Source organism: Nicotiana tabacum, chromosome 22 (assembly GCF_000715075.1).
Source record: "Nicotiana tabacum cultivar K326 chromosome 22, ASM71507v2, whole genome shotgun sequence".
NCBI lineage: Eukaryota > Viridiplantae > Streptophyta > Magnoliopsida > Solanales > Solanaceae > Nicotiana > Nicotiana tabacum.
In genome coordinates this window covers 123,091,436-123,105,534 of record NC_134101.1, presented here as the reverse complement: position 1 = coordinate 123,105,534, position 14,099 = coordinate 123,091,436, and the positions used below count along the sequence as shown (strand labels likewise).

Sequence of the window (14,099 nt, the reverse complement as noted above, 5' to 3'; positions counted from 1 at the left end):
CACCCCCTTGAATAATCGACCCAAGATACTTGAAACTACCTCTCTTGGGGATGACCTGTGATCCAAGCCTACTTCCCTCAATTCGGCGCTGAACTTGCACTCCAGGTACTCTGTCTTAGTCCTGCTCAATTTGAAACCTTTAGACCCGATAGCCTGTCTCCAAACCTCCAACCTCTCGTTAACACCGTCCCGTGTCTCATGAATCAGGACTATGTCATCAGCGAATAACATACACCATGGAACTTCCACTTGAATATGGTATGTTAGTGCATCAATTACTAAGGCAAATAAGAACGGGCTAAGCGCAGATCCTTGGTGTAACCCCATAACAACGGGGAAATGCTCCGAGTCGCCTCTCACAGTCCTTACCCTAGTCTTAGCTCCATCATACATGTCCTTGAACGCTCTAACATAAGCTATCGGGCACACCTTTTACCTCCAGACATCTCTATAGCACCTCCCTAGGGACCTTGTCATACGCTTTCTCCAATTCAATAAACACCATGTGCAGATTTTTGTAAGAAAGGCATTTTGACAAAATGATTCGATCTTCACTCAATACAAAGATCTACTTTTCACTGAAATTCTTATCGACACTTTACCATCAGATTCAAAAAATCCTCGATTGTTCAAGATTTTGTTTGTCAATCATTGTTAGGTGGAAGGTTCATTTATTCCACCCTTTATTGATTGAATCATTTCCCTTATCTACTTAAATGCCATTTATTATTATTCATTGTATATTATGCTACATTGATCTTGATATTGCAAAGCATCTAACACGCGGTGCCAGTGCCATCCGCATAAATGCTTAACAATTGCTTTTTCTAACATTAAGGGGTCGTTTGGTAAGATGCATTAGATAAGCTAATGTATGCATTGGCTTTTGTGTATTAATAATACATTGTTTGGTAGACATTTTGAACCTATGCATTAGCTATGCAAGCATTAGTTATACATCCTATTTGGTATTATCCTATGCATAACTAATGCATAAAAATAATGGTATTAGCAATGCAATGCGTTTTAATGCATGCATTAGCTTAATTAAAGACAAAATTATCCTTCAAAATTTATGCTTGATTAAAATATGGTAGTTAGTATATTAATACAAGTTCAAAATAATCCAAATAGTGAGAAATAAAATTATATCCCTAGTAAATAAATAAATACTTAACATATCTTTTTTTATAAATAAATATTTAATTTTATTTTACAATATAGGTAGATAAGTAAAATATTTTTTAAAAAAAAGTTAGAGTGGATTAGTTTTGAGGACATTTTTGTAAACAAACAATTCTTTTAAAAATTGTACAATGCTTGAATACATCAAATCAAACAATGGATAAGAAATATGTCAGCATAACTAATACCAACATTACTAATATACCCTATTCAACATTTATTTTTATGCACCTTACCAAACGTCCCAATTATTATTAACTGGGATTAACCTTTGGTCCATATAAATTAAATTATTTGAACTAAAATTTATATTTTTGATCAAACAGCCATAGCAACCACGTCTAAGAGAAGCAATAGATTAGACGATACGAACCAAATCGAGACTTCAACGACAATTCAAGGCAAATACTTCGCGAAGAGATCAAAAGTTCAGATGAGTTGCTCAAATCTTGAATAATCTAATTAGAAGCTACAACATAATAAAAAAACTTTTAAGCTTTGGCAGCATTAGCATCATCTTTTCCCAACTCAACGGGAGGGATGTGACGATCAAAAGGAAGCTTGATGCGGCCAATGGAACGTTGAGGGACAAGCTTCACATTCTCACAATTGCATATCTCAATCATGTGTCCATCTGGGTCCTTAAAGAAGAGTTGATCAATAGCTGCTCCTTCTTCCTCTCCTACCGTTCTCTTTAAATACTTTATGTTCAACTGCTTCAGCCTTTCCACCATACCCTCCATGTCTTCGCTCTGCGCATAAAACCACAACTTAGTACTCCTCCCTCTTGTCTACACTAAGTGACCATTTTACCTTTTTATTTTGGTCCAAAATAACTGTCCATTTACGTAATCAAGAAGGAATTAATTTTATATTTCCAAAATTTGCCCTTATTTACATATTCCAATGTGTCAGGTAAAATTTGTTCTTATTTAACGGGCATGACAAAGGTAAAATAAACACGTACTGTGGACAGCTGGGAATACTAATGAACGAATATTACATTCTTGTGCATTTTTTTCCTTCATTCCAATTTATGTGCCCAAATTGTATTGCAGACCAATATATATCGACAATGTTTGGTACAAAATGTGGGCTTCCTATCACTAGAATAAGATAAAGTCGGGGCATAAACTCCTCGGAGGATGGAATAGAAATGATAAGCACTTTTAAAGATTTTATAAATAAAAAGTACATGTTATGCATGTGATCGAAAAATGGCTTGATACAGTTTGATTTCGAAATGAAAGTGAATTCAAACGTAAAATCTCCCATCTCACTCAAAAAAGAAAGAAACATTTCGATTTTGAATTTTGACGGTAAATACAAATATAGAATCTTTTAAGTTTTATAAAGTAAAATTTAAATATTTAAAAGACTAATATAAGTCACAGTAATTAAATTAGTAACTTTAAATATTTAACAGCCATATAAAAAAATCAAAAAGTAAAGAAGAATCTTCAAATCGAAAATGTATTTTGGGAATGAGGAATAAAACACACCCTAATTTAAGATATTGCCACAAAGTGAGACTATAAACAAAGTAGTAATGACTACCAAAAATAACCGCGAAGGGAATGAATAAAATCTTGAAACGGTAAGCGGGTGAAACCTGAAAAGAAATATGGTTGTCCATAGGGTCGAGGGTATCAGTATTATTAGGCAATCTATCTTCTTCCTTAGCTTGAACCAGATGAATCCCAACGCCATAGTTAAACAACCAAGCTCCATTAAAATCAAAAGCTTGCGGCCTCTCAATCAATACAAACCCAAGAACTTTAGTGTAGAAATCTTCTGATTCTTTCACATTCTTGCAAAGTCTCGAGACGTGGTTCAACGCCATTAGTGGAATCTCATTCTGCTGTTCATCAGTAGTACTCTTCTCGTGCTTTTGTTCTCTTTCTTCTTGATTTGTTACTTCTCCCTTGACATAGCCATGTTTCCTTTCTTCTTGGCTCTGCATTTTGGTGGGGTGAACAAAGTATTGAGAAATGAAGGAAATACTGAAAGTAACGATAAGTAAAAGATGTAGGCTGAAATTAAGCTCTTAATTGGAGCTCTAGCAATGGCGGTAGGAGAATTTTTGGGTGGTGACACGTTACTGTTTTTCTGCATGAGAGCGGTGTACGTGTGAGAAAATGAAGCAGCAGAGGCCAGGGGTGATGTGTGTTTGCTAGGCCTAGGTTACTTAAAACGGTTGATTTTAATAACGTCGTTATTGGTGTTGTCTAGAGATTGCAACATGGGCAAAAAGTTTATTCGACTCCATCGACTACAAGAAATAAGGGCTATGGCCACATTTATGGTGTCATTTATAATAAATGTCAGAAATTAATTATTTTTGTGACATTTATTAAAAACGGTTGCTAACATAATGACATTTGATAACAAATGTGAAAAAATAATGACATTTTGATTTAAATATTGCAATATTAATAAGCAATTACCGACAATTACAATTAAAGAAGGAAACTTTAACCTAATGTCTAACTTTTAAATACGTGAAACGAAACAAATTAGACCCACAACGGCGGCTCCCGTGATATAATTCTTCTAGGTCTCCTTCACTCTGCTCCCATCGTTGAGTTCTTGCTAGCCTTTGGAATCCTCTGCTAATGGTGCCTTATCCGTCGATTGTTTCTTTTCTGCCTTTGATACTGTCGTAGACAAGAAGGATTGAGAAAGCAAAGTTGCGACTTGGGACGAGAAGGCTACAGACGATATATTATTTAAAATTAAGATAAGATTTCCTTCTGAAGTTTGATGTCTCCACTGATTCGAATATGAAGTCTTTCGATCTCTCTTTCTCTGCTACATTTAGGTATCATCGTGATTAATTATTCACACATCTTTGTTCATTGATAATCATACAATTAAGTTTAGTTATTTTAAGGTTTATATAGTGTGTAGCTTTGATGATATTATTTGCCTGCAAAATTGGTGCTTTCTTGAAATATTTGCGTTTACGCAGCGCTTTCATTTGTTCTTTAGTTTGGAGTGCTTGAGGGGAAGGTAAAGATATTTTTTGGGGGGTTTTCTAAGCAAATTTTATTTTGTTTTTGATAAAGCATTCAATTAATTTTGTTTGATTTTCCATCTTGCTTTAGAGTAAGAAATTTATTGTCTAACTCTAATTAGAGTAATGAATGTTGTCAAGTTTTTCATCTAAAGATACTCAAATGGTTGATTGTTGGCTCATATGTCTATTCCAATGTAAAGATTAATCATTGGCGTCACTATCTTGGTGGGAGGAATGTGGAAATGAGGTAATTCTTATTTCAATTCTGACACTGGTTTCAAATAGGATACAAATATTCAGTGATCTTAGTTGGCATTTGGCAAGCTGATGAAACAAAGAGTTTTGCTTGATAGTGGAGTTTGGATGAAACTGGCTATGCATGTGTCTTTAGTTTTACCTCTATTTGATCTTGTTCTAAAAAAGCTATATTTTTAAGTTTTCTTTTGTATTTTTTGTTTACTTATATATGATATATCAAGTATGTCTCGCTCAAATGAGTTATGTTTCTCGCAGGGTTACATTTAGATTGTGCTGGTTATGGAGCTCAATTTAGAGGTATGCAAGTTTTGGTTTATTTCTTGTACAGTAAACTTCTGCTGACTGATTAAAATGCTCCTTAACAGTGGTTGCTGAGGTTAGGATTGTTGATTCCAATATCACCAAATTCAATACTCCACCAACTTTTACCGACTTGTTAAACATTTGAATTGTTGTGTATCTCTGTGTCAAATTCATGATAATGTTGTTATTCTCCTTGATTTCTTATAAGCCAAATAGTATGTAATTGATTGTTGCAGTCTTTGTAAGTTAGTTTTATTTGTTATAATTTTTGGATTAGGAGATACTTTACTCAGAAAGATAATTATTGGGCTATAATAACATACAACTACTTAAACGAATAGCTGCTATCTTTGATTAAATCCTACTGCATAGTTTATAGAGTTGCCTAATATCCTTTCTGTTCTCTTTCAGGGAATTTATTACTTAAAGTTGGAATTCTGCAATAATTAGTGGTATTAGCCATTATTTGATCATCACCTTGGACAATCTTTTTCTAGCAAGTCAGGAGATTATCAAATGAGTAGGCACTCAAACGACATGGGGAGGAAGCTCCTAAAAGAAAGTAGCAAAAGGAGTGGAAACAGAGCCGAAGAAGTGAAAATATCTCTTGTCCCAATATTAGTTTGAATCCAACAATGTTTAATTGTAAAGATGTATAGCTATTCACAATTTTATTCTTGTATAGGGATCTTATGTTTGCAAATATTTTATTTTTGTTTAAATTGTCTATAGTGAATGACATTTGTAAGTACAATTTGAACTTTGATGGTTATATTTTCCTGTTAATAAAATAAAATTTTAGTTTCTACATTAAAATGCCAATGAGTAATTTAATTTTGACATTAAAGGATATGCTACAGAAGTGTCATTAGTCACTCAAATTTCCCGACACTTCTAAATGTCATAAACTAAGCTACAAACTATTTATTTACTAACAATATATTAAATGTCAGAAATTTAAAGTGACATTTCAAAAAGAGTCATGAAATAAATGTCGTTAATTATTTACCGACATTAATATAAATGTCAGAAATTTCCCGACATTGAAATTTACGACATTTGACCTAAGTGTAAAATAAATGTCGGTAAGTAAATTTATGACATTTATGGCACTTAATGCGATATTTATTAAATGTCATCGTAGCCCTTATTTCTTGTAGGATATCCTAGGCATTCTTCGTACTTGTTTGTGTCCAAATTTGGACAACCACGGCTATCGACGAACATGATAAAAGACGAGATCTTCATAGCTCGACGTTCCGTGGAGGACGATAGGCAACGAACAGAGGACGTATAACTTTTACAGTAGTGTAGGCCCAACAGGGGGACACTAGGAATATACTTTCGAATATTCCGTATAATATGTCTTTGAGGGTTCAGGAGGGGATTGTCTCTTATATATAGGGGTGACTTTTTGGCTTTTCTGGGCAGGAACACTGATTGCAATACCTTTCTACATAAAAGATTGGCATTCTCTACGTTCGATCACTTATTTTCGCAAGATCAAGAAACATTATCCATTGTGTTCATCTTTTATACCTTTTGTTCTAGAGTTTATTATACTTAGCTAAGATTTACCCCTTCATTCTCTTTAATTGATTTATTCAAAAAGGTTCCAATATCTTTTGAGTCAAACAATTTCGCACCATTTATGGGGATTTCTTTAGCTGAGATTTTAGTTTCGTCTAGATCCTTGAAAGGGATAATCACCTCTTCTTAGTCTCGCAAAGACCAACAATGGCAGGAAAGGGGGAAGCAAAATTAAAGGCAATAGTAGGTGCCACGAACAACCTTCTGGATTCCATCAACGAAGTCGGCAGGGAAGATAATGAAAACGCAATGCCAAGCGCTACACCTGAGGGAGATACCTCACCCCCCGCATGAAAGCTTGACTGTCTCACGCGAGAGGGAAACCTCAACATCCGCAGCATGAGAAGCACCACCGGCTGTGAAAAGGCTATTAGAAGAGTGGTTGACAAACACCTTGAGCAACACACTCGACAAACCCATTCAAAGGGATATCGTAGGCACAATACATGCAGAAACTGCAACTGTCGCCGATGAGCCAGAAACTCCACACACAAGTAACACTCATACTGTCATTGATGCAGGTAACGATGCACTTGCTGCCATCTTAAAGAAAATGGAAGAAATGGAAAATGAGAACAAAACACTCCGTGATCAGATGAAGGAGCATCAAGAAAGGGTCGATAAAATACCCGGCACTCCGAAGTTGCTACCAAAATGGGACGTAGGCCGATTCGTCGAGCAACCATACAATGAAGGGGAAACCCCCCCACTCTATTCCAAAAACTTTCAAAATGCCGCCATACTTGAAAATATATGATGGCACCACGGACCCGGAAGATCACATAATCCACTGCGTCACGACAGTAAAAAGTAACTATCTATCGAAAGAACAGGTGTGATCGGTGCTACTGAAAAAATTCGGCGAAACCCTGACAGGGGGAACACTGACATGGTATTCCCAACTACCGGCACGGTCATTATCAATGTTCGAAAAAATGGCAGATACATTCGTCATCGCTCATGCAGGAGCGAAAAAGGAAGAAGCCAGGGTAAATGACATTTTCGCCATTAGGCATACGACAGGCGAAGGACTTAGCAATTTCCTAGCCCGATTCAACAGGGTAAGAATGAGCCTACCGAACGTATCAGAGGGGATGACGGTAGCAACCTTCCAAAATGGGTTAAATAAAAGCGGGTCGAAAGCAACCAAAAAACTGCTAAGTAGACTCATGAAATACCCTCCCGCCACGTGGGAAGAAATCCATAATGCCTATTATGCCGAAGTAAAGGCAGATGAGGACGACCTAAATGGTCCGATACAACGGCTAACATCGGTCCAAACCGAAACAAGGAGAGATCGCCGCAGCGATGGTTGAAGGGATCAACTATCCCGTTTCAATCGAGAAAGGCATCAGCCCTACATCCGGACATCCATCCCGCCTCCTCCACGACATGCATATGTCACGCCTCGACACACCGTGCCACACCGAAACGAAAGAGGTTTGCCTCTACTGTTATCTGCGCATAACCTTTGCGTTTCTCCTTCAGAAATAGTATATGTACTAGAAAAGCTCGGCACAAAGGTGCAGTGGCCACAAAAGATGAAGTCAGATCCGAGCACCCAGAGATCGAATGTTCTGTGTGAATTCCATTAGGAAAGAGGACATAAGACTGAAGACTGCATAGGTCTACGATAGGAAGTGGTAAGAATGCTAAACCAGGGATACTTGAAAGAACTTCTGAGCGATCGAGGACGGGTTAACTTCGCTCGTGGATGCGATCAACCTCAAGGACCCCCAAAAACTGCCTTCACCAGCTCGTACCATACAAATGATCATTAGCGGTGGTGATAATACGGTAATCAACTATGTAAAATTCACCACCACATACAAACTCAAGCGGACAATCGCTCACGAACGGTATGATGACCTCGAAGATAGTATCATCTTCGATAAGTCAGATACCAATGGGTTGTCTTTCCCTCACTATTATGCTTTGGTTATAATTTTGCGTATTGCGGATATCGATGTAAAAAGAATAATGGTGGATGACGGAAGCAGCGCATGTATTATTCACCTGCGAGTCCTCATACAGATGAGACTCGAGGATAAGATAGTGTCGCGCTACATAACACTAATGGGTTTTAATAATGTAGTAGAACGAACCTTTGGAGAGATAGTGCTGCCCGTTCTGGCAGGAGGAGTCACTCTAGAAAAGACGTTTCAAGTCATGAACTAGGAAACAACCTACAACGCTATCATAGGGCGTCCATGGATACACGCCATGTGAGCCGTCCCATCAAGTTTCTATCAAGTAATCAAATTTCCTACCCCATGGGGAATATTCAGCATCTGGGGCGTGCAACACACCGCCCAAGAATGCTACCGAATCGCCCAAGATTGCACACGCACCCAACAACTAAAGGGGCAAGTGCGGAAGCATAACAATCAGCTATATCGGGAACCAAATCCGACATACAAATAGAGGCCATCAAAGACCCAGATGTCATAGAAGCCTGCAAGGGAACTGTAGAAGACCTCGACCCTGTTCAATTGGACAACATCGACAGCACGAAAAAAGCTTATATCGGGCACAACCTCTCAGAACCAGGTAAGTTCCATGAGTTCTTAACTAATAATGCCGATTTGTTTTCCTTTTCCCATTCCAATATGCCGAGAATCCCAAGGGACATTGCCATACACATACTGAATGTCGACCCTCTTTACCCGCCTGTGCGGCAAATGAGGAGAAAGTTCAACGCCGCAATCAACGACGCAGTCAACGAAGAAGTCGATGAGTTGCTCGCTAATGATTCCGTCCGAGAATCAAAGTATCCTCAATGGGTCGCCAATGTGGTCATGGTAAAAAAGAAGAACGGGAAGTGGCAGATGTGTGTTGACTTCACCGAACTGAACAAAGCATGCCCAAAGATTCCTTTCCATTATCACACATCGACCAACTCATCGATGCAACGACATGGCACGAACTATTAAGCGTCTTAGACGCCTATTCTGGTTACAACCAAATTCTAATGGTGGAAGAAGACCAAGAAAAGACCACTTTTATCACTCACCAAGGAACATACTGCTACAAAGTCATGCCGTTTAGACTTAAGAATGTAGGGGCGACGTACCAAAGGTTAGTCACCAAAATGTTCAAAGAACAACTCGGCAAGACTAGGGAGGTCAACATCGACGACATGCTAGTGAAGTCATAAAGGAAGGAAGATCACATTGGTCATCTGAAGGAAGCCTTCAAAATATTGAGGCAATACAGAATGAAACTGAATCCCGATAAGTGCGCCTTTGGCGTAACCTCAAGTAAGTTACTCAGTTTTTTGGTGTCGCAAAGGGGTATCTAGGTCAACCCGGATCAGATCAAGGCCATCGAAGGAATACCAGAGACATTAACCAGCAAAAAGCAGGTACAGAAATTAACAGGACGAATAGCCGCCCTATCGAGGTTCATCTCACGATCATCGCACAGGTGCCATAAATTTTTCAACGTACTAAGGAAAGATCACAATACAGTGGAATTCAGAATGCGTCGACGCCTTAAGAAAACTAAAAGTGTACTTGTCCTCCCCGCCACTACTTGTCAAGGCAGACCTTGGCAAATGCCTCCTGGTGTACCTAGCAGTCTCCGAAATCACGGTAAGTGTAGTTTTGGTCTGCGAAAATAAAGGTACGCAATCTCCAATTTATTATATCAGCAAAACCTTAATTGATGCCGAAAAAAGGTATCCCAACCTTGAGAAATTAGCTCTGGCGTTAGTCATAGCTTCACGAAAGCTTAGACCATATTTTCAATGTCACCCCATAAAGGTGGTGACGACCTTTCCCCTTAGGGGCATCCTACACAAACCCGAACTATCAGGTAGGTTGGACAAATGGGCCATAAAATTAAGCGAGTATGATATAACATATCAACCGTGAACTGCTATAAAGTCGCAAGTCCTCGCCGATTTCAGTGCGGAAATATTTCTTGAAGTAGGTAGGAGGCGCTTCGCGCTTCCGCACATTCCGACCTCTAGGTCCTATACACCGACGACGCATCTAATGCATCGAGATCGGGAATGGGACTCATCCTCGAAGTCCCTACAGATGAAGTAATTCGCCGATCCATACAGTGCCCCGAGATGACTAACAACGAGGCCGAGTATGAAGCTATGATTGCATGATTGAAATTAGCCCTCAAATATGGTGCTCGACGACTCGTCCTCCATTGCGACTCTCAACTCGTGGTGAACCAAGTCACTAGACTTTCCAAATCAAAGAACAGAGACTACAAAAGTACCAGTCAGAAATTCACAAACTGCTACCAGAATTCGACGAATGCCGCCTCGACCAGATACCCAATTCGTAGAATATCGAAGAGGATGGTCTCGCCAAGCTAGCGGCAGCCACCAAAAATATCAACAAGGAAAACGGGTCACCCTTCTCCATTCCTCAATAGACCAGGTCGAGGTACATTCTATAAACCTAATTTGGGACTGGCGCAACCATATCGTAACATATTTGCAGGAAGGAATGCTCCCAAGATAAGAAAGAAGCCAAAAAGCTTCGAATACAAGCGGCCAGATACAACCTTGTAAACTACGATCTTTACAAAAGGACATTCGGCGGCCCCCTGGCCAAATGTCTTGGGCCAAATCAAACAAGGCGGGTACTAGAAGAAGTACATGAGGGGCACTGCGGTGCCCATACGGGAAACCGTGCCCTAGTCAGATACCTCATCTGCACAGGATACTACTGGCCTACCATGAAAAAAGAAACCGCAAATTACGTTAGGAAATGTGAACAGTGCCAAAAATACGCCCCTATGATACACCAAGCAGGAGAACTCCTGCATTCCGTCACTTCGCCATGGCCATTCATAAAGTGGGGAATGGACATAGTCGGCCCCCTCCCAGCAGGACGAGGTAAGGTACGCTTCCTTTTGGTTTTAACTGATTATTTTTCTAAATGGGTGGAAGTAGGTGCATACACTCAAATACGTGAGCAAGAAGTTATCGCGTTCATATGGAAAAATATAATATGCCGCTTCAGCATTCCCAAAGAAATCAGATGTGACAACGGACCTCAGTTCGTCGGAAAGAAAACAACCGACTTTTTTGAAAAATGGCACATCAAGCGAATACTCTCCACACCATAACATCCCACCGGCAACGACCAAGCTGAATCCTCCAATAAAACGATATTGAATATATTGAAAAAGAAGCTCGAGGACACCAAGGGGCTATGTCCTGAATTGCTGCCAGAAGTACTATGGGCATACCGCACCACGCCAAAAACTAGCACAAGCGGGACACCATATTCACTAGTCTACGGGACTGACGCGGTTATACCCGTCGAAGTCGGAGAACCTAGCATGAGATAATCCAATGAAAGCGGACCAAGTAACGATGTAAGTAGGCTACAAGACCTGGATGAAGTCGAAAAACGAAAAGATATGGCTCATGTAAGAATGGTAGCCCAAAAGCAACATGCAGAAAGGTACTATAACAAGAAGGCCAAAGTACGACCACTCAAGGTCGGAGACTACGTTCTCAAAGCTAAAACACAAGCAGCAAAAGACCCTAATGAGGGAAAACTGGGAACAAACTGGGATGGGCCATACAAAAGCACGGCAACAACAAACAAATGAGCATTCCAGTTAGAGACAATGGAAGGAAAACTACTCCAAAATAATTGGAATGTCGCCCATCTCAAATACTTCCACTTCTGAAAAGAGGCGCCGCCTAAGTCGTACTCTTTTTCCCTCATCCGAGTTTTGTCCCAATCGAGTTTTCTCGGTGAGGTTTTTAATGAGGCGGCAAGGGAGATGTCTCAAAGTCCAAAGTGTTGTTCATTAGCCCACCCGTTGACGTGACCTCCAGGCCGAGTAATGAAGGGACTAGGTATAGATAGTCAAATCTCCATTATATGTACAAAGTCAACATATATTTCCTACAGGAATATAATCAAATCTCCAATATATGAATGAAACTTGCATCTACGATAATCCCATCAAACGAAATAGAGCACCACCCTTACGACGCGATACTACTTCGATGCCAACTCGAAAGTAATATCCCAATGGCTAAGGCCATAGACAAAGATATAAGTTCAACTTCGCTCGAACTACGACGGGATACTACTTCGAGCCAGCTCGAAAGTAACATCCCAATGGCTAAGGCCATCAACAAAGATATAAGTTCGACTTCACTCGAACTACGACGGGATACTACTTCGATGCCAGCTCGAAAGTAACATCCCAATGGCTAAGGCTATCGACAAAGATATAAGTTCGACTTCACTCGAACTATGATGGGATACTACTTCGACGCCATCTCGAAAGTAACATACCAATGGCTAAGTCCATCGACAAAGATATAAGTTCGACTTCACTCGAACTACGACGGGATGCTACTTCGATGCCAGCTCGAAAGTAACATCCAAATGGCTAAGGCCATCGACCAAGATATACGTTCGACTTCATTCGAACTATGACAGGATACTACTTCGATGCCAGCTCAAAAGTAACATCCCAATGGCTAAGGCCATCGACAAAGATATAAGTTCGACTTCACTCGAACTATGACGGGATGCTACTTCGATGCCAGCTCGAAAGTAACATCCCAATGGCTAAGGCCATCGACAAAGATACAAGTTCAACTTCACTCGAACTATAACGGGATACTACTTCGATATCGGCTTGAAAATAACATCCCAAAGGCTAAGGCCATCGCTAAAGAAAAGGGTCCGACATCACTCAAATCGACAAAAATATAACAAAGATTGCCACCAAATCGACAAAACAAGTTTTTCTTTACAATAAAATATTACCAGCGCCTATCTTTACAATAGACTCAAAGACGCCCTTACAAAAATCCTAAAGCAAAAGTAAGTACAAACCAAAAATTACACATCATCCATAGTAGCATACACATCTTCATACCAAGAGTCAGAGGCAAGATGGTTCGCATCATCAGAGTTGATATCATCTCCGTCAGGCATAAGCGGGTCGTATCCGTATGCCTCACGAGCTGCACGAGCTTTGGCACGTATATCCTGAAGTTCTACTTTAGATGCCCTCCCGTTGGCATGAAGAGCCTTGTACACATCAAGCTGGGCCTTAGCTTGAACCCACAACTCGTATAAATGATGGGGCACGATAGGATCGGCCGAAGCACGAGACGTAGAAGGTTGCGAGTGTCAACGCGCGTCATCCATTCTCAGTGATGCCACTTGTCCGGTCAACGCGGATAGCTCTGCCTCCAACTCCTTAACACGCCCCTCAAGCCCCGCTACCTTAAGCACGGATGCCTCCTTCTCCTTGGTCATCTCTGACCTACAGACATAGAGGGTGTCTTCCAAAACCGCTGCTTCAGAAATAACAGTCGCCAGTTTATCGACACTAATGCTCAACTCACCCTTGAGCTCGTTAATCTCTGCTGTCTTCATACCCAATTCGGCAGTCAAACTGGCTATCTTTGCTTGCAGGTCGGCATTCTCGCACCCCTCTACTTAACTCGAGCTCATCTTCCTTCATCTTAAGGGATTCCTCTAGTTCACTGTTGCAGGTGACGACCTTCATAAGGTCCTCGTATCTCTCCCTCAACTCCTCGACCTTGTGCACCAATTGATCCTCCCTTTGTTTAAGCCCTTCACTAAACAATTGGAAATCAGGGTCCTGATTGTAGATATTGGCCATCGCACGATGCTTGGTGTGACATTCTTGATATTTAGAAGACATCTTCCCGTAGATGGCCGCCCTCTTCCTTTCCCGGCACTCGTGCTCGATCTCCACGATAAGGGTTTGG

General features: G+C 40.2%; 2 protein-coding genes and 1 long non-coding RNA gene across 3 annotated transcripts; 2 read left to right on the top strand and 1 right to left on the bottom strand.

Moving 5' to 3' along the window:
- Nucleotides 1-1,569: 1,569 nt before the first annotated feature.
- Nucleotides 1,570-3,357, bottom strand: LOC107807415 (glyoxylase I 4-like). The gene is made up of 2 exons (XM_016631780.2): nucleotides 2,798-3,357; nucleotides 1,570-1,937 (listed from the first exon to the last, which is right to left on the bottom strand). Exons 1-2 carry the CDS (start codon nucleotides 3,146-3,148, stop codon nucleotides 1,677-1,679), a joined length of 612 nt encoding a protein of 203 aa, XP_016487266.1. The 5' UTR covers nucleotides 3,149-3,357; the 3' UTR covers nucleotides 1,570-1,676.
- A 315-nt stretch (nucleotides 3,358-3,672) lies between these two features.
- On the top strand, nucleotides 3,673-5,501 carry LOC107807413 (uncharacterized). The gene is made up of 3 exons (XR_012705426.1): nucleotides 3,673-4,451; nucleotides 4,718-4,759; nucleotides 5,177-5,501. It is a non-coding gene; the product is annotated as an uncharacterized LOC107807413 (long non-coding RNA).
- A 3,463-nt stretch (nucleotides 5,502-8,964) lies between these two features.
- Nucleotides 8,965-9,288, top strand: LOC142176045 (uncharacterized). Its single transcript, XM_075243087.1, has one exon. The coding sequence runs from the start codon at nucleotides 8,965-8,967 to the stop codon at nucleotides 9,286-9,288; it is 324 nt and encodes a 107-aa protein (XP_075099188.1).
- The last annotated feature ends 4,811 nt before the right edge of the window (nucleotides 9,289-14,099 follow it).

Bases quoted from the DNA above. Each gene is read 5' to 3' on its own strand.
- LOC107807415 (XM_016631780.2), bottom strand. From the start codon at position 3,148: ATGCAGAGCCAAGAAGAAAGGAAACATGGCTATGTCAAGGGAGAAGTA. The intron at 1,938-2,797 runs GTTTCACCCGCT...TTTTATGCGCAG, and splicing joins ACAACCATATTTCTTTTCAG to AGCGAAGACATGGAGGGTAT.
- LOC142176045 (XM_075243087.1), top strand. From the start codon at position 8,965: ATGCCGAGAATCCCAAGGGACATTGCCATACACATACTGAATGTCGAC.